At 34.8% G+C, this 21,640-nt stretch overlaps 1 protein-coding gene across 2 annotated transcripts in view; it reads right to left on the minus strand.

The window, feature by feature from the left end:
* Epc2 (enhancer of polycomb 2) overlaps positions 1-21,640 on the minus strand; it is an 86,525-nt gene that overhangs the window by 12,124 nt on the left and 52,761 nt on the right. Inside the window, exons 4-10 of one of the 2 annotated variants that reach the window (XM_075985268.1) lie at positions 15,827-16,033; positions 10,204-10,352; positions 9,078-9,210; positions 6,956-7,147; positions 3,704-3,793; positions 2,426-2,562; positions 1,967-2,310 (exon numbers count right to left, since the gene is read on the minus strand). In XM_075985268.1, coding sequence (XP_075841383.1) covers positions 1,967-2,310; positions 2,426-2,562; positions 3,704-3,793; positions 6,956-7,147; positions 9,078-9,210; positions 10,204-10,352; positions 15,827-16,033 — 1,252 coding nt within the window. The remainder of the gene's footprint in view (positions 1-1,966; positions 2,311-2,425; positions 2,563-3,703; positions 3,794-6,955; positions 7,148-9,077; positions 9,211-10,203; positions 10,353-15,826; positions 16,034-21,640) is intronic. The other variant, XM_075985269.1, reaches the window with a different exon arrangement.

Below are 21,640 nucleotides of genomic sequence, written 5' to 3' on the forward strand. Positions count from 1 at the left end.
CAACATCGCCAGCCACCAATCCCACTATTTTAAAACAAGTTTTTTAAAATAAAAACTCTCAAGATCAAGGATGAAGAGGACCTCAGAAAATCTAGAAGGAAATAAATTCTTTGCATTACCAACAAATACAGAGACCTAATTTTAAGACTGGCTTCTGGGGCTGTGGAGATGGCAGAGCTAGCAAAGTGCTTTGCTGTACAACCATGGTGACCCGAATTCAGGTTCCCAGGCTGAAAGCAGGGGGAAGAAGAAAGCACCTGTAATCTCAGTACCCGAGAGACAGACAGGCAGATCTCTGGAATTTACTGGCCAGCCAGCATAGCTAATTTCAGATAAATGGCCATCAGTTTCTTAAAGTTCAGCTAGGAGAAAATAAAATCAGCATATTCGGGGAAATACAGGTCAACTTCCACTCACTCAAACAATTCTAATTTTCTACTGCAATGTTTAAATGGATGAATGTCTACACCAAGTCGGAAAACAGCTCAATACACACAAGATTGTGAACATCAGATTCCAAACTGAAGGATTTCAAAATAACTTTAAAGAAATCTACTATAACTACTATAACTGCAGATATGCATACATTTGCTTGTAGCCAGCAGCAGTTAATGCAGAGAGACTCAGAGTTAGTCAAGAGGTAAAGAACAACTGACTGCTTTAAACCACACTTGCGAATCACCCCATCCAAGGTTCAGGGAACACCAAGGGAAGGGGATAGAGAGAATTAAGACATGAACAATAGGGAGAGAGGCTGTGAAATATGCCTTATGCTTACAACACTGTGGTCATGTCATTTAGGAAGTCACAACAGCTGTGGCGGACTGCATAGGGTATATACAAGAATGAACCGAAATACAAACATTCACAGAGAGGGGCAGATCTCATGGGCCCTGCACCATCCACAGGAGCTAATGGCAATCTAGGGTTGCTGGAAGAAGTCAGTTGTCTTCAGTGATGTAGCTACTGGTGAGTCATTCACACTCCAGTGGATAGATTCACACCCATGCCCACAGCAGGGACCATGGTTAAATCTAGTGAGACCCCCAACTAAAAGCACAACAAAACAAAAGGACAGGAAACTGGGATAGGGACTTGGTGGGAAGAAGAGAAGCCTTGAGAGGGCTTGGAGTAAGGCAAGAAAAAGGGAAAAATGAAATATTTTAAAAATAAAATAACACGTTTTATAAGAAAGGCTACTACTTAACAGTATTAAATTACACATTTTACAGAATACCATGCATAATTGCAGTGCACACATTATAAACACATTTATAAATTATATATACTTGTAAACACGTGATAAGATTATCCACAGAATAAAATAAATCAAAACTACATTTTAGAATGTCTAGGTATTGAAATTATTTACAATATATACATCATAAAATCACTAAATTAATTTGACCACAAACTCATATCCTGTGTGTGTAATTTTTTTTTGAGCCTCAAACTAGCTATATAATCAAGGATGATCTTGAACTCCTGATCTTCCTGACTCTACCTTCCATCACATCTAGCACAGTATCTCTTAAAATGAAAAAGATCTTTCTGATCTCAACTAAAAAGGTAAACTATCAGACCAAAATCACTATCCAGTGAGGCTCCTCTAATTTTTTTTTGCCAGAAAGGCTTTCAAAAGAATTCTCAAGGAGCAATGCTTACATTCCCTCCAAGTTAATGAATATACATTGTTTAAACATAAGTAGACAGCATTGTACAATTATCAGGAGGCAGATAGTAAGCAGTAAGCTCACAGGGACACTGTTCAGCCCACACATTCGCCATACCAGACATTCACATGCCAAATTCAAGCCATTCAATAGGGTTATGTTTCTTATGCTGAAAACCAAAAATAAGTATTTCTTAAGTAGAAGCAGAAAATAAGTCTCCACAATTGATTATGGATTAATTTATCATATAATGGAAATGAAGAGAAGGGTGGCAACAGACCTTTGACGCTCACCTGATATGCCATTCTTGCTGGTGTTCAATAAAGCTACAGATGCTGCAGAAACCCTTCTACTGCTCACAGTCTGCCCTGGTTTTCTTGAGGTACATTCTTCATTTTCAATGTCCTGTACATTTAGTAGCCTTGGCTGGAAACACTGTAGTCGACATGATCTGATATTGCTTAATATTTCAGAAAGGGACAGTCTATTTTCACAAGGTTTACTGGAAGCATTGGTCCGAGAAAAATTAGAAGAAAAGTCTATAGTTTGGGAAGAGCTTGAAGAACCATTCAGCATCTCAGGGTCTATCTGTTTGAGGACTGGGTCATGTTCTGTAGATATTCGGTCCATTAAGACCCTGTAAAACAATAAGACATACATGTGCATGTGTATATCACATATTAAATACATAGCTGTTTTTTTAATCACTTCCCTTTCAGCTAGAAAATGAAAACAAGGTCAAAGTAGCTTACCTTCCACCTCTGCCAATTCGCCTCCGTGCAAACCCTATACATCTTCTTGGAACTGTAAGTGTTGTAAGACAATGCTTATACCTCAACTTATCCAGGTCTGCCAGCTCTGAATTTTCACATGTATGGTCCAAACGAGGCTGTAAAGAGAGAGAGAGAAAATAGAGTAATTATGAAAGAAAGAAAAGTTAAATCATGATAGAAATGACTGAAGGTAGTATCAGGAGAATAACCAAAATTAAGCTGAAAAACTGTAAAACTGGGGTTTAAATGTATTAATTAAACCAGTTAAAATTTATAAAATTATATAAGAAGTTTCCTGTTCAAATTATCTATACCAGATACATTTAGTAATGCATTTTAAAAATCCTAAGAAGAATATATCTTAGTATTTACTTATATACAGGGAGTAGATAAAATTATTAATTAATTTTTTTATGTGGTAAACTAGAATGCATTTTTTCAGGGGGTGTGCTAGAGACAACAAAAACTTGAAGCGTATGCACAGGTTAAGCTTAAGCTTTCTCTTTACTTTTAAAGAATGCAGAGCCTATTTCTTGGCCTTCCCATTATATGTATCATTCTGTTTTTCTGTCTTATCACTTTGTCACCCTTCCACAGTAGTCTTATCTTCTTTTATCATTCTAACTTGAGGACAAATCTCCACCCTTCCTACATTAAGTCTACTTCCCAAAAAGCTGTCTATCTGTACACACAACAATGCAATCACATGGTTTCTATAAACCACGTTAAAAGGGTAAAACCACCTTCACTGCTCTATTCTCCATGCTTAATGGCTTTAGTATTGGAAAGTCAAGGTCATTCTCTCAACACTGCACCCAAAATATGACACTAATAACAAGAGGTTTCTAAATGTGTCTAAAATTTATGGATACAATTATAAGACAACACTCTCATGAAAGAAGTTTAAAAATTATACTTACAGGGAATTTTATACTACACACACACACACACACACACACACACACACACACACACACACAATTTCAGTGAAAATCTAGAAACCACAAAAGTTCCAAAAACTACTTAGACATGTGCAATTTTCAAAATTGCTAAAGCTAGAATTAAAGTTCCAAATGAAATAATTTTTAAAATATAAATTGTCTATTTCCAAGTAATGGATTCTAATATCCTTTGAAAGAATTTGATATCGCAAAATACCGATGCACTTCCCACTTTTAGACTCAGCCTAAGTTACCTTGATACGAATGCTCTCTTAATTCCAGCTCACAAAAATATCACAAAAAACAAAGTTCTTACAGCATAATACTGGCATCCTGCCCTCCTTCTGAAAGCACAGGGACCATCAGGATCATTTTCTTCCTCAGGTTCTGATGCTGGAGATGGTACCTGGATAAAACAGGTGTTCTATTTAGCAGTTATCAAGTTAACTGAAGAATGTACATAATGATCAAAAATAAAATCAGATCACAATACACCTGCCTACGTCCAGTGAGTAGTTAATTTGTCCTAAACATTTAATAACTGGTAAATGTTTTCTGTGGCTATAAATCCATATTTTTAAGATTCACTCTTGCATCTAAGTACACATGGTATTGTTTTTCTGTTTCTGAATGTAAAGACTAGACTTAAAAATGATATGTTTATATATCCCATTTTTCTAAACTGTGCAGTCATAAATACTTGATGACAATTATGCTTCCCCTATCAGTAGTTGTATTTTTATCTGGAAACTTGTCAAATGGTAGAAAATAGAGGGTATTAGATTCCTGGGAACCAGAGAAATAGCAGTGAGGCACATTGTAGGTACTGGAAAAAAACCCAGGTCCTCTTTAAGAGTAACAACCACTGAACCATCTTTCTAGCCCTTTAAATCTGTGCTTAAACTTAACAGGTCAGAAACAAAATAGAAGACAGACATTTGCTAAATTATAAACAGATTCGTTGCTGAGAAAAAGCTTAAGACCACAACAGTAGAGTAAAGTATAAAGACTTGAGTTGCTACATTAAAAAGGATTTTGCCAGGACCAGACGCTACCAGTCAAATATCCTTATATAATCTGATGGGGACTCCTAGGGCAGCATTGACTCACTAGAGCACAATTTATGTCATAAAAACAGGTTAAGTGACATGCAAAATATACTTTGATACATCAGAGAAACAATAAATATAAACATCCTCCCTAATAGTTAAATACCATAAAAACCTTAGCACTTAAGTTTTTGTTGTCTTACTTTACTTTGCAGTACATCTTTTTCTTACAGATGTCTGCTTTATCATATTTACTTGGCAGTTTTAAAATCACAAATCCTTTATTCCTTTTTAGAGAGGATTTTCTTTTCTCCACATTAATTGCAAACTGCATCACCTTGGGAAAAGGGCATTTGTTTGAGCTTCCATAGCTGTTCAATTGCCCACAGAGGAGAAAGGCACAGAGAGCCAAGGTTAATTCTCCTTCCTGAGGTATCAATTCCCAACTCAAAACTATAAAGAAACCTTAACTTTACATTTTGATTCCTTTGCAAGTATCTAACTCTTCTAAAACAGATAAGAAGTGATATGAAGTGTCCAACAATTCTTTGCATGAAGCACTTCTTCCCAACTCACTCCCTCTAGGGAAATACTCCAACATGCACAGAAAGGTAGCTCCATAGAGCGATGATGACAGTAGGACCGGAACTATATTCAAAATAGGCATAGGCCTTCTTCCCAACTACAATATTGTTAGTCAGCCTGGCTACAATGCTCTCTTAAAGTTATTTACTCCTTTGTTCCTTTTCTACTGGACAACATGCTATCTTTTCCTATGTGTCCTGAAATCCACCCCTGGGAGAATTTACAAGAAGAATTTAGACATCACATTATTTAGTGATGGCAAGAAACAGGCAAGCAGTCCTCAGTAACGTGAAAATACCATTAAAAACTAATGAAAGTTGACTAAGACTTAGTAAAAGGTTCCAGAAAACCCTAAAAGTTGTATAATGCAATTTTAATGTGGGGATGGAGGCTGGGGATTATGTGAATAAATATAAAAATTTTGAGCTGAAATGAAGATTCCTTGATATACAAGGAATGTATGCTGAGTGAGCCCTTATCTAAGGCAGTGGATGGAATAGCAATCAGGAACACATTCCCCTTATGGTTACAGTGTCTCATGGCATCCTTTTTATAGAACACAGAGCATATGCAAGACTTTCTAGGTTCTCACAAGTACTGACAGCAACCTACTCTGCAAGTTTTACATGCATTTATTTAACCGTGTCATTTTATGACTTAAGCTTTTAATAATTTCCCATTTGCCTTCTCTTGATACCTCATCCCTTCCACCTTTTCCTCTCTCTTCTGACTTCAGCAATGGCAAACTGTCGCATTTATCTCACAATGCTGAATCTCTGTTTCCAGCGTCTTTATTTCCTCTACATGGAAGAACTTGATAGATTCACTATTTGTTACATTTCTCATTTCTTCAAAAATCGTCATCTGATGACCATTCTATGCCTGCGAATGGTTATCCAAGACTAACTGGACAATTCTTCTGACAAATGTAATGACTGGTTTCATTAAGTGGTTCCCAGTAACATATAAAATAGAGTGTATTTTTGTGCATTTATTAATACATATGAATATCAGAATATCATTTAGGAGAGAAAAGTCAGTGACATAGCAAAAAAATAATATAGCCACAGAAGGCACATTTTTACGAACTGGGATTTTAAATGGCTAGAACAATAAAAGTCTTTACAAGCAGTCTTGTAAAGTTATATTTCTGATGTTGGCTTTTAAAAGAAAAGTGATTTTAAGTAAATAAAAATATTAAAATATGACACATTTGATAGCAGATTCAAGCTTTTACAGTATTTTCTTTTGAATGCTTTCTATATCATAATATAGAAAGAAAAATAGATTATTGTCAGACCAGGTGCTTTGTGAAAAATAACCTGATCCTTTAATATATAAAATAAAAATCTTGTTTTAAAAATAACACTAATGAAATGAAATTCAAAAAATTAATCCTAAATACTTTGCTATGAAACTGTCGAATAGTTGACAAGTTTTCACAAGTAAAAACTTTAATTAGTTCTTTTAAATCTTCTTTAAAGTAAAATAGCTATTACCTGACAAATAAATAAAATTTACATTAAATATAAAAAACTATCATGTTGGTAGAATTTGACACAAAGTGAACTACTGGTAAATATTTGTACTCATGTTTAAATGTTTTCAAATACCGACATCTTGGACTCAGTAACGTTATTTCTAAAAGGCCACTTTACCAACAGGAAGAAGACAAAGATGCTTGTTTTTATAAAAGGGGAAACCTGAAACTATCCAAATGTCCCACAGAATACATCTCTACAGCTGACAGAAAAACCAGAGTAAACACTGAGTGGCAACATGTGTGTATCCATGTACACTCATGAATATGTAGAAAATGTTTTATACCACTATGTGAGCGAAGCAGAACAACAACTAGGAGGCCAATTACGTTGCAGAATACAGCAAACAAAAGAGTAGGAGGACATGTGTTTAAAACAGTTTCAAACAAGCACCTGTGGAAATTCATCTTCATCTGAGCTCTGAAAGTCATATTGCTTAATGTCACTCTTATTGATCACAGGCAATGTCTCAGGAGTGGGCTGCGGAGGAGCTATCACAGCCTCTGCCTTAGGCTTCTTTGGGTACTTCTTCTTTTGACGAACCACGTCAGAAGCCTCTTCTTTCAAAGACAAATGATGAGGGTGCTGTTTACGTGTCGGATTTTCCCCCAAAAGGAAGAAATGAAAATCATTTTAGAAGTCATGAAAAACTATGCTGCTCTTTGAAAAACATACACTTTTCTTTAGGAGTTAATCTGAATTATTGTTTTAAGTATGAAAACTTTATTATGGTCATAAACTGAAACATGATTTAGATTTACTTTCTGTAATTTATAATGAAAAATAATTATGGTGTTTAAGTTTGTTTTTATAAATAGTTTTAGATTGTTATATTATCAAACCATTCAGTGTTTTAAAGTATTTAAATTTAATTCTTAGTTAAATCCACTGTGCTGGTGAACAAAATTCATTACTTTATTTTAAAAGTAACTGAATAGATCACAAACTTATTAATTTAGTTCTACATTTATGTCCAATTTTAAAACTGTCTACATGTGGTAATCTTTTGAGAAAAATAAGCTTATGAGCTAAACAAACACTTTCATTTTTTACAACATATAATTATTGCCTTGACTGAACAATAATCAAATGGTCCTCAAGTACCCCAGGGTTCTGTGGAGTCCATCTGGCAAAGGGGCCTACTGAAGGGCTGGGCCCTCCTTCTTTCCACAAAGCAGAGACCTGTTTCTGTTTTATACACTGGCTGGTATTGCTTTTGATAAAGGGAGAACTGCCACTTAAAAAAAAATGCTGGAAAGACTGTTCTGAGCAACAAAGAAAAAACAATATTAAAAGTGTAAAATTATTAAGGAAATTATATATTGAATCATATAGCCAAGATATTAAAATTACCTTAGAATGAGAAACAGTGCACACATCAGAAATGCTGATTGAGGGACAGATCATACTTAGTGAAATATAAGCTGCTTGATAGAGATGGATAATTGGGTATAAACTATTAGATCAAAAGGAAATCTCCAAATTCTCAGTAATTCTTCATGTTTTAAGGTCGGATGAATGAAAATTAAATATAGTAACTATGTGTGCAGGGTAAGACAATAATATATTACACTGTATCTCTAAAAATAATAGTTAGGCTATTTCTATTTACTTAGATAAGATCTAAAGATTGATTCAATGTAATTCTGTCAATAATTATGAGTTAAAATTTTATATTCAAATGCTTAGTAATCATACTCTTAGGAAAGGCTCTGACTAATACAAGGTGGATTAAAAAGTAGTTTTCAAAGTGACATTTGTTGCTGCTAACTTTTTTTGGCTATCTTTGTGAGTGTGATTCAAAGGGAATTCGATGTGGGCTAGATGCCTGTGATTAATAAGAACCTGCTGGTTGAACTGACATGAGTTGAATGAGGAGGAGTCATACTGCTCCACATTCTTCCTTAGTGTTTAAAAATGAACCCATAAAAAACAATGACATTTTTAAAAGATGAATTTTCCACAAACACCCCAAGTCACTTATAAAATCTTGCTGCAGAGTAGTCTCTACTTACTGTTCAGATGCTTCAGGTCAATGCTTATCTAAACTTATTATTAAAGGCTCTATGAATTTTTACATACCCAAGTTAAATAATACTTGAATACAGCAAATGAGCACTAAATAAAAACAATTTTTTAACCTAAAAATAAAATGTTCACCAAGGCTAGCTCTTTTACTTGGAATAAGCCATATTCCAGAACGTAGAGGACTTTCTAAAGTCAACCAAGGTATGTAACTGGCAAATGCTGGTTCTGGCAATGACCCTGTTCTCTACAGAAGCAGACAACACATCAAAACAATAAACTTTGGTAGACATGACCTCAAACTGTAATGTAAACACTAGCTATGAGCTAGTGTCACAGAGGTAGAGTACTGGAGGTGACCTACAGGTCAGCTATATTTAAAGACCTCGCTTAGAGTAATGACATGACAACAAACCATGCCATTTACTTCCTTCCTTTACCACCATATTATGTGATTAATACCCATGATTCTCTCCAAAGAATTATTTACCTTAGTTTTACATTCTTGAACTTTGTGATGGTTTCCATTATGAAGAGTTGCTGGTGTGGCATATAACTCTTTTTCCGATCTATTAACTTTTACTTCATTAAGGATTTCACCCCCATAGTCTCCCAGATGATATCTTGAAAAGATAATAAAGTATAAGAAAATAAAGCAGAGTTTAATGATTAAGAAAAACATATTAAAAATTATGGCATTTAAAGTAACTTTTCTGTTTTTTGAGACAGGGATTCTCTGTGTAGCTTCGGAGCCTGACCTGGAACTCACTCTGTAGACCAGGCTGGTCTCCAACTCACAGAGATCTGCCTGCTTCTGCTTTCCAAGTGCTGGGATTAAAGGCGTGTGCTACCATCTCCAGGCCATTCTAGGTAATTGAATGAGCAAAATAGAACTATCAATTTGGGGGGATGGGAAGGGGTGAGACAGAGCCTCAAGTGTTCAAGTGGCCTCAAACTTGCTTCAACTCCTGATCTTCCTGTGTTAACCTCAACCGCTCAGATTTCAGGTATGGACCACCAAGCCTAGCTTTAGGGTATCAGATTATTGTTAAGAGAAAAGTTACAGAAACAACAAACTTTATATTTAAAATTCAGTTAAAAACACAACAAGAAACTTTTAAAAAGTCTAAGGCATATGATAAATGAATTTCTCACATAAAGTACTTTTTAATCAGGCACTGGGAATATTCCTTAGAATGTTTACTTCAGCAGTAACACAAACTCCCTAAAAAGTAATGGAACTTCAGTCTATTTAATTATGGAGGAAAATATTTTGTAGATACTAATTCTGAAGAATAGAAACAGGAAATTTTGCCTTTCAACCATTCATTTCCTTTAAACAGTGCTGAAGAAAAACTAATATAAAGAAAAGGGCAAAATAATCCCTCGGTTTTGTTAAAAAAAAAAAAAGAAGTACAATGATTCTGACAATATCTAAAAAGATTAATTCTCTATACCAAAATTCTCCCAAATGAAGTCTAAACCATAGCACGTTTACTTTAAAAACAACTAGTTACTACAAATGTAAGCTAAAAATGAAATTCCACTATACAATCACTCTCTACGGACATAAAGCCTGGCTAGCATGGCCCTAGTATGAACAGTGGCAATGTTACCTTTTCTCCACGACTTCCAGAGTTAAGTGCAATAATTCCCTTTTGGTTTTCTCTCTTCTCTTAATCATTTCCAAAATTGTTATGGCTCTGCTGAACTCCCGCCTCAGCTTCAGCATCTTTTCATAAGAGGCTTCATCATTCTTACGGTTCTTTGGAAATAATAACAATTTTAGAGAATAATGAAATTATCCATGTTTCCAGTTTATTTAACAAGCTCTTACTAAATCTGAGTAAGTTTTAAATTATTAAAACAAACAAACAAATACCCAAATAGTAACTCCACAAGAACTCATCTGTTTAACTTTGAAAATTTATGTATATTGATAATTAATGGCACAAAAAGAATAATTCCAATATAGAAAAAAATCCAACTGACACAAAATGTAGTATATAAAAATTATGAAATCCTTTTACTACAGTAACATGCTACCCAATGATAAAAACAGTTCTACCAAGATCAAGGTACCTAAAAAATAGACTAAGTCTATATACTCGAGAAAAATGACAAAGCTTCACTTTTAGCAACTCAGAAAACTAAAAACAGTACATTGATAGCACCTCAAGAAATGGCATTCTCATGCTTTGATAGATACATCATTGAAGGGGATGAAAGAGATCTAGCAAAAACTTTAGACTTCAAAACATTGGTAACTTTTAACTTTTAAGCATAAAACATAACTTCAATAAAAGATGGTTTCATTGTAATAAGCAGTAGTCATGAGAATATAAAATCACCAGTGACGTGTGCTCTCAGTCCATGTCCCCACAGTGTCTGACTTATACAGAGCCACATTTAAATACAGACCCTTCCTACTTCTCATCTAATACTTTCTGCTAGGCAGACCTACACTTATGCAATCTTCTCACTCTTGAGTTAACAACTAAATATAATATTAGAAAGAATCTGAAGAATATCAAGGGTTTACAAGAGATTATGAATGAAAATATTAAGTCCTGAGTTTTATTTTTCTTTTTTTGCATAGTTTCTTGGACTTGGAAAATATTCCTCTGCTGAAAATAGCATAAATCATATTCCTTTATGTTACTGCATATGAAAATAGCATAAATCATATTTTTATGTTACTGCATATGGAGTACTTTTAAATGCTAACAGATTATCTTATTTTATCAAAAGAAAATTGACCTTATCTCCCTCCCCCACATCAGTACTCAGTAACAAAAGGTAGCATGTAGAACATAGTTGTAAGCAATTTGAGGATAAACGGGAAATAATTTTTAACTGAAAAAAAAATGAACACAATCAACAGCAAACATTAAAATGCCTACTATTCTGCTAATATTCTGTGTGCTTCCCAAATGTGCACAAGAGATACAAAGAATCAAAAAGTGAACATTCACGATGCCACACCCACTTAAATTACCCTTCTTAGCCTTTTCTTTTCTCTGCTCTGTCTGTTCTACTCTTCAAAACATTTATTTTAAAATGATTTCAAACTTACAAAGTTACAAAAACAGCACAAATATTTTCCATGGATATTTAACCAGATCTCCCAAAGGTTTAAAGTTTAACTACGTTTTTTTTTTAAATCTCTAGTTAGGTGTATAAATATACATAATATTTGCAGTATTTTCCAAATTTGAGATGAACAAATGTCCCTTAATATTCTAATCTGCTTTTCCAAAAATAATGTTTTTATATAATCACAGCAGAGCAACCAAAATCTGGAAACTAAGATCAATAGAAAATTAGTGAGATGGTAATTTTCAAAATTAACTTTTTTTAAGTTTGACTCCAAGGTTAAAGACAGTTTTTAGTTCCTATGCTTCTAATACTCTTTATTTGGACAAGTTCCTTTTTCTGTCTGTGATCATCATGACCCCATTTTTTAAATAGAGAATATTTATTTTTATAGTGTATTCTTCAATTTAAGTTTCATTGACGTTTCCCATGATTACATTCAGGTTGTATGTTTTTCACATAATTAACACAAAAATGATATTGACTCTGTCTCACACCCTATCAAGAGTTAGATAACACAATTTGTCCTCTTATTGCTGATTACTCAATTAGGATGGTGCCTGTCAGGTTTACCTGCTAAAATATTATTTTCTCTTTTAAACTAACCTAGTATGCTGTATAATTACATAAGCCTTGTTTGTCATTAAATTTTTTCTCACGAGTTTAATGTTCAATGGTTCTTTCACCTGGAGTAATTATTAGTATTATGGCTGCCAAATGGTGAAGTTTAAACTATTTCTGTTGATTTTTTAAAGTTATGTATGACATCTAAAAAAAGATGTAATAAATGGATAAAGAAAAAGCCCATATACATAGTGAAACTTTTTTCAGCTATAAAAATGAAATTAAGTTTAAAAGAAAATGAATAAAATTGAAGATCATTATGTTAAATAAAATAAGCCAGGACTCAGAAAGACAAATACATTTCCTCCAATGTGTAGAATCTAGATTTAAATTTGTGTGTACACAGATGTGTACATGTGTAGTCATGACAACAAAAAAAGGATGAGTAATCTTGAAGGGAGGCATTAATATGTCATATTAATATGACAAAGAACATAAAGGAAGACTGGTTGTTTGAAAGAAAATGGCCCCCAAAAGGCATGGCACTATTAGGAAGTGTGGCCTTGTTGGAGGAAGTGTGTCAACGTAGGGGCAGACTTTTAGGTCTCTTGTTCAAGCTTCCAGTATGACTGTCAGTCGACTTCCTGTTGTTTGCAAGATGTTGGACTTTGAACTCCTCCAGCAATACAGCTGTTTACACGCCACCATGCTCCCTGCCATGTTGATATTGAACTAAACTTCTGAAACTTTAAGCAAGCCCTCTCAGTTAAATGTTTTCCTTATAAGAGTTGCCGTGGTCATGGTCTTTTCACAGCAATAGAAACCCTAAGACAAAGACTATCTGCAGGTGTTAAGAAGAGGACCAGCAGGTGGAGAACAGTGTTAGGAATGGGGGAAGACATCACTTTGAGTATTGACTTAAAAACATTTACATGTACCCAGTCTCCACCTTAACCTCCCATTTATCTAAGTATGGGCTCACGGGCTATTCTATAAGTTATGATTCATTACTCTCATTATTTTGATGCTTAAACTTTCCTGGATCTCTTCAGGTCGGCTCCTATGTCCTACTATGGCTCCAAGGTTATTTTCTTGCACAGCAGTATTTTTCTCCCAGGCTTATCTTTATGCTTCATCAATATTAAAAACAAGTTCACACTGACATTGTTTCTGTTCTCTTCAAATGGCCTTACTCTCTAGTTTCTAACTCTTTACCCCTTCTTATAACTGTCTCGGCGCCAACTCGTGCTTCTTTTGAAAAACCTTTTCATTTATGTTTTATTTTATCTTAATGGTATGTGTGTGCACCTATGTATATATGAGTGCAGGTGCCCACAGAAGCCCTAGTGTTGAGTCATCCTGGGATTGAAGTTACATAAGTTGTAAACTGCAAGCCAAACTTAGGTCTTCTCTAAGAGCAGCAAGTGCTTTTAACTGCTCCATCTCTCCAGCTCCTCAGGATTAACTCTTCTTATGCAGCTAAAAATTATACTTCTGTACCTACCATCAAATCCCTAGGGAAGTGATTTTTAAAATGCTGTCATTTGAAATCAACTGCAGATCTTTTTGTAATAAAAGATGATTCACAGATGATTGATGTGCACAGGTAGAACTGGGAACCTGGGAGTTTCCTTTCCCACCCAATTATTTTTTCTGAGTAAGAGGTAGACAGATGGCACAGGCAATAAATAAGACTGTAACTATGTAGTTAACATATTAAATACACGTGTTGATTAGGACTTTCTAACCAGTACATTCAGATAAGATCATCTGATGTAAAAAACGTCCTAAAGCACTTATTAATGTCGAAGTTAATTTTAGTTCAGTGACTTATGGCTAAATTCTAGACTGCCATGCAAGCACTGGTGTGCAAACAGTAGTCCTTTTGACCTCTGAACAAGGTATAAGTGTTTTCTAGTTTATTTAATGAAGCAAAGAAAGGGAGCAAGGCCTCATGACCAACAGTATTATCCCTGTATGCCCCACCCTGCCCACCTCTTCTATACCTAGTGTGCATGATCTATGAAGCACTTCCCCATCTTTCTAATTTTGAAACACAATAAACGTTTGTTTATAGCACACAGTGCGTGGCAGAGATAATCCATCTAGTCTACAATTGAAGAGAAGAATGAAAAGCAATGAGTACTGAAAAGGAAAATGTAGTACCCTACAGAGGAAAATGAAAATAGTGAGCTAGACAAAGGTGAGATGCAAAGTCAAGAAAAATTGGTTTGGTGATTGTGGGGTGGTGACATGCCAAATTTAAGAAACAATTACTAGCAATTTTTAACAATACGCAGCTAAAAAGGATCTAAGTATACTTTTACATCCGGAATGTCACCTATATGCAAATAAATCATCAATTTCAAAGCTTTCACACCTTCTCATTAGAAGAAGCACAATCCCACTTTCCCTCAAGAAACGATCATTAACAGTCATGTTCACGGTGTAACCCAACCAACAACACTGCATTCAAAAGACAACTTCAGATTGCCCATGCTGACAAGCCTTTCTTCACAGCCAGTCCACATACAAACAGTTACTGTGGTCACAAATTTAACTCATCTCAATCTTTTCTAATTAAGATGTTACAACCCCCAAATCCTTAGCTCTTCTCTGTTAAAACTGGGGCACTAAACTACGAAATAGGTCTGTGCTAGTGACAGCCATATATTACTGGGAAATCCATCCTCTTATGTTTAGGAAAACCACATTCATAAAAAAAAAAAAAAAAACCTCATACAAAAATTCTAATTATTAACCAGTAGGAGAGTTTTTCCTAAAATAATACAAATCCTGGCATCTGCTGTACTTCACAGCTGTTACATTAACAGCTGACAAAGATAAGCTTTCAATGTCAACAGAAACAAGAATCCACAGAAAATGCTTTGTTCCAAATTATAATTCTTCAGTTTTTATCTTAAGTGTTCCTGTTTTCTTGTGAAGTTAACAGACTATGATGCCATATGTTGTATTTACTGTTCCTTCCTTATGATAAATGCAAGTCAGCAAACAATCCTCTGAAACAATACTTCCATTTTTATTTTTAATATATCACTCCACAGCCCAAAATTTTAGTTCTCTTAAAATCTGACTCACACTTCTGGAATTCAGATGTAGACATGTCTATTAATTTATAATCCAACACAACTAAAAATTAAGAAAGTGAGGAAAAGATGCCATTGTTACTTTTGGTAATTTTCAGAACAGGTTTTAAAGAAGTTTTCCTTACTTCCTAAGAGACCATAAAACTTAAAGGCAACAAGACCATTTTCAATTGTACGAACAAGAATGCCATTTCAAAACTTCCCAGCAACCAAGGAAAAGTAGTGTTCAGATTCTTAGCTTCTCCAATAGAAGTGATTCATAAGTGAACTCAAAACCTGCAAGTGTATAGGCACACACAGCTTTTCCTATACTTACAACTGGAAGTCGAAACTAGTTATTAACAGATTGCTAAGGCAGGCATAACAAATGCTCAAAAGATCAACTGAAAGGCAGGCTTCCAGGTCATCAGTGTCACGGTTTTCTAGTAAACACAATCAAACTACAGTCAATGAAATACAATGTGGATATTACCTTCCGAGTCTGCATTTTCTCCGTTCTCCTCCGAAATGCAACGTAAGGATCATTGTTGGTAGAGCCATCTCTTTTCTCTTGCTTAATCTGGGGGATGAGGGATGGCCCCCTGCAGTTTTTCCGCTTTCTTACCCAGTAGTCATATACAGCTTTAATAAGGTAATCGTCTTCATTTAGCAGCAGTTTTGCTTCTTGAAGCGTTACAAGCTAAACAGAAAGCACAAGATGTCATCAAGGGCAATGCTGAGAAAGAAATCAGTTTAAGCTACAGCAACTGAAGAAAATGTGATCCATTTAAATAATTACAATTAGATATTGGAGTTGCTGATGAAGATGTAATTCTATTCAACCTAACAAAATACACCTAAGTCGGGATGCTATTTTTTAAAAAAATCAGTATTTTGCCCAGGGCGGTAGTGGTTCTACTATTTAAAATATTTGATAAGGGGCTCAGGACATGGGGTTCAGTAAGGAACTACAACTAGAAAGACAGAGGGTCATTGAAGAAGAAAGCAGGTGTAAACCTCTAGACTATACACACTCACACACACGCATACATACAAACACGTACATACACACACATGCAAATATTTAACAAAGTTGGACGAGTGATACTTGGAAGGACTACCATTGATATATCTTGTATAAATGCTGGAATAGAAGATACCTAGAAGTCTTCCAATTTTCTTATATAAGAAGATTCTACAACATTTGAAGTTGCCTAGTTTCAAGTTTATTAGCATCTATCTATCTGTTTGGTTTTCAGTAGAAACTAGAAGATATGAATTTCTTTTTATCTACCTTCAAAATATATTGTGATGACTATTTTGAAACTGATAAATAAAAGGACAGATTTCAAAATTATGCAAGTTTTGAATCCTTTGTACGAATTACATATAAAAGTAACTCCACTAGTAGAGCTGGCTAAACGCTAGAAAACTCTTGTTCTCAACACTTCCGGTTCAAGATACTGACATAAAGCTGATGTTCCTCAAAATTAAAATGTATAAAAATTTGCTTAACCGTATATAGTTCTTTGGTCCTTGAGAAGACCAGACCAGTCACTCACTTTTTAGCAGAATGTAATGGGGGTGTCACTTACTTAAATGAACTATAAATTAGAAAAACATAATGCCATTTTAAGGCTGGGAAGCCTTGCTGAAGTGATACCACCCAAGTCACTTTAGAGAAGAGTCTTTTTTCACAAGTTGAGATAGAACCTAAGACATGTTCCCTAGAAGTCAAAAATAAGCAGGGAATTTTCTCACTAATATTACACATTGATCTGTATGCTATATATAGTCATTCAAAAAGATATGACTCAACAAAACATTTCTCATATGAGTTCCTGTGTTGACATACATAGCTTGACGGAATAAATGCACTGATCACTGCTTTCCCTAAATCTATGCAGTGACTCTGAGTTGAGTAACTGGTCCATTATAATTCGGTTGCCCTACCATATACATGCATATATACACACACAAGCACACACAAAACTCTTCCTATTGCTACAGCTGGAAGTCTAAACTAATTATGATAAGGTTGCTAGGACATGCGAAACAAATACTGTAAACACATGGTCAAAAGATCAATTGAGGAGTAAGCTTTCAGCAGCTCTTCAATGTCACTGTGCTCAAATGACTAATGATAGCAAACACTACCAAGCTCCACTCAGCCAAACCATTAAAACCTTGCTGCATCACTTCAACGTTTCCCAGCCTTAAAACAACATAATCTTTTTGTAATTTAGAGATCATTGTAAGCAACTGACACCTGCATTGCATTCTGCCTAAAAAGCTAAATGAATGGTCTGATCTTCTCAAAGAATAAAGCAGTATATATGATTAAGCAAATTTTTTACACATTTTATTTACAGGTACATCAGCATTATGCTTGCTGAATTCATAAATGAGAAATAAACCCTTTAAAGCCTATGTCAGAGCTCTTATGGAAAGCATTTGTCACAAACACGATGGTATCTTGAGCCAGGGAACAGTTAAGAACAAGAAATTTCTTGTATTAAGCCAGCCCGAGTATTGGGTTTACTTTTATATATGCAATTCATACAAGGAAGAGAATATACTAATAATAAACACATGTATTCCAGTCCATGTGACAACTGAGTATAAAAAAGGACTAGCATTTCTAAACATGATCTTTTTTTAAAGTTATTTTAAAAATTATGTTTATTTAACTTGTATGAGTCTATGTAAATGAAGGCCTGAGCATGCCATTGCTCCTGTGTGGAGGCAGAAGACAATTTGCAGGAGTAGGTTCTCAATTTCCACCTTGTTGAGGCAGGGCCTTGTTTGTGCTGCTGCACTGTGAACTCTAAGTTAGCAAGCATGTGAGCAAGCTTCTAAGTAAATTTCCTGTCTCTACCTACCATCCTATAGGTATCAGGATTACAGATTAAGGCCACTGCATTTGAGTTCTGAGAACTGAATGATCAGACTTGTTGCTGCTTTTACTTGCTAGCCATTTCCTTGACCCTCTAAACATGACCTTAGATGGCTTCAAATTGTTAAAAAAAGTTCTTGGAATGGTAACAGAGTACTAAAGTCTACAAGAACAGGACTAGAACAAGAACTGAGGTTTCTCTCAGATTTCTTTGTACATCTATGTGTCTTTGGGAGAGTGTAGTAGATTGAATTTAGGACCTAACGCAGGCTAGGTGAATGCTTATCTACTGACCTACACACTATTATTGTCCAGAGCAGACTTCCTAAAGCTCATAACATCCTACTTCACACTGACAGCATCACAGCAGCATCATGGGCTGCTCTCGTGTTCTAGAAGCCAGGAAAAACAATGCTGTGCTATGTTGTATGTGTTGCTAATACTATTTTGCAATCTTTGCTAATTAAATCAACAACTTAGTCTATTGTAGAATGAGGAGGAGAACAAGAGCTCCTTTCCAGTCAACAGACCAATAGAGATTCCTATCCCACACCACACTGACTACTTTCTATGCTTCTGCATGTGCCAGAAGACTAAACCATCTCCATTTGCTCCTCCTTTCTGGTGCTCTTTGCTCCAGCTTACAATGTCCTTTTGTTTTCTTTTTAAGTATCCTATAGTACAATTAATAATTTAACATACAATTTATAGTTAAACACTGACATTTTTCCAATGTCAGCTATATTTTACAAAAATCTATAAAATCAAAACCCTATGCCATTTACTTATTGGTGCTTGCTGACGTGTGGTCCTCAGCTCCTCACTGTGCAGTTACAGGTAGGCACGAGTATGCTGGGCTTTTCCGTCACTTAGCATGCACTGTAGTCACTAAAAAGCAGTGGGAGTGAGTAGGGGCTGCAGTAAATTTACTCTGAGCTGCCTGGTCACCTGGGTATCAACAGACAGGAGGAAACAACAAGCTCTGTGGTATCAAGGACCATTAAGTCTGCTGGCAGATAAAAACCCAAGGCCTTGCAGTGTCAATATATTTTGAATAAACAAATAAATTACAAAAGAAAATTGAAGTTTTTTTATTTACAGAAGTAAATCGGGCAAAAAAAAATATTACCAGCTCACCATTAGTTCAGATTGTAGAGAAGGGGAAAATAAACTAAGATAAATTCTCTAGAGAAACTTACAAAATGTAAATAAAAGCAAGACAAACACAAAGCTGAAAGAGAATTTAGGAATTTAGAATAGATTATTGGTGAAATCAGATACAGGCAGACAGTGCAAGAACTCTTCCTCTGGGAGAGGTTACATTTCTTTTCTGTGAGGGTGACTCACTACAGACCATCTTTGTCTTACCTTTCTTTTTCCAAATCTGCTGGTATAACTATAATTACCTACATTAAATTTAAAGTGCTAAATGGTATTTTTTTTACTTTATGTTCTTCAAGAATGAGCAATAAAGGTTGGTTTACATTGAACATAGTGAAGGATGACATAATTTTATGTAGATAACACAATAAACATTTCTACTTATCAAATGACTCCAAATACACGACTATGGAAAGCCAACGCAAGGAAAAAATATCAGCATTCAATTAAGTAGAAATATACACTGTAACACACTAAGTAATATACATGTATTAAATTGAAGAAAAAGCAAGACTTTTATTAAGGGCCCAGAAAATGGAAAAGGTTTTCAAACTACAGCAATGAAGATTTGACATAATCACAAAGTCTCAAGGACAGGATTCCTGAGAAAGCACAGTAACATCAGCCATGAATTACTTTTCAAAAGACTCGCGTTCAAATCAAAAAAGTCTTCTATTTCAATTCTAAGCCTATTAATGAAACAGCTAAGTAACAGTATGTTCCTTGTTCACAGGGAACCAAAACTAATCCATTAAAATTCATATGATTGCCAGGCTTAGTGGCAAAACACCTGTAATCTCAACGGTTAGGAGGTAAAGGCATGAGGATTAGGAGCCTTAGGCTAGCTTGATCTACATGAGACCCTAAATAAAACAAACAAAAAACCCAAAAAGCCAAACAAATAAATCACACTATTCCACTATCTGTATATTTGAGAAAATTACTAAAGAAAAATCTATGTAATCCATCCTTTCATTCAAAGATTTCACTACAGCTTTCATTTATAAAAAAAAATTTTCCTAGCCACATAGTGCTAAGACAACTACCCTCTGCAGCAATGAGAACAATGCTGGTTTCCCAGCAATACAAAGTTAAAACAAACCTGGGGGTAACAACACTCTGAGCTGTAATGGAAACTATAAACACTAAATTTGAGGGCAGGAATGATGGCTCCGCAGTGAACAACACATGTTGCTCTGCTGTGGACCCTGGTTTGTTTCCCAATGCTGCATGGGTATAACAACCACCCTGAACTCCAGTCCCAGCTGATACAACAACTTCTTATGTCTGCAGGCACCAGACATGCACATGGAGCACATACAAACAGGCAAGCAGCATTGTTCATAAAATTTTAAAAATCTAAAAAAATTTAAATTTAGAATTTCTTTCATCGATTTGATAACACACAAGCACTAAAACTATCACTGCCTATAGTACAACTATTAAAAATTATGTTTTGAAAGCCAAAGAGAGGACGAGACAACAAAATAGCCCAGTATCAAGATACTTTTCTTGAAAAAGAACCATTTGACTATTCAAGATGTTCTAGGACTCTTCCCAGGAATATGATACAGAAATGATAAAAGGTAGATAATAAAATCTACTTTAACCCCCCAAACACCTGTTAACTCAAAATACTTTATATTGGTATGGATTTTGGCTAATTGAAAAAAAATTAAATTATTTTTCCATTCCTGTTTAAAATAATTTGTATATTGACACAAATGCAAAATTATGTCATTGTATATATATTTCTATTTCTCTTAAAATATTTTGCACATTGTTTTAAGTATAAGATTATTTTTGTCCTATTGTATGTATGTTTATACTTATGTTTAGGATATTTTGTATATTGATGTAAATTAGGGATTTTTTAAAAAGATTTATTTATTTATTTATTTATTTATTATGCAGTGTTCTATCTGCATGTATGCCTGCAGGCCAGAAGAGGGCACCAGACTGCATTATAGATGGCTGTGAGCCACCATGTGGTTGCTGGGAATTGAACTCAGGACCTCTGGAAGAACTATCAGTGCTCTTAACTTCTGAGCCATCTCTCCAGCCCCAAAGTAGGGATATTTATGTCACAGTGCACTACACATTTCTACCTCTGATTACGATATTTTTGTATACTGTCACAATTTTGAGGTCATTGTCCTCTGTACAGCTGCTTACAGATTGTTTATTTTTATAATGTGAAACTTTAGTTTTTAAAACTATATAGGTTATTAAGAATTACAGATTAATAGT

Source organism: Microtus pennsylvanicus, chromosome 9 (genome assembly GCF_037038515.1).
Source record: "Microtus pennsylvanicus isolate mMicPen1 chromosome 9, mMicPen1.hap1, whole genome shotgun sequence".
In the NCBI taxonomy this organism is placed as follows: Eukaryota; Metazoa; Chordata; class Mammalia; order Rodentia; family Cricetidae; genus Microtus; species Microtus pennsylvanicus.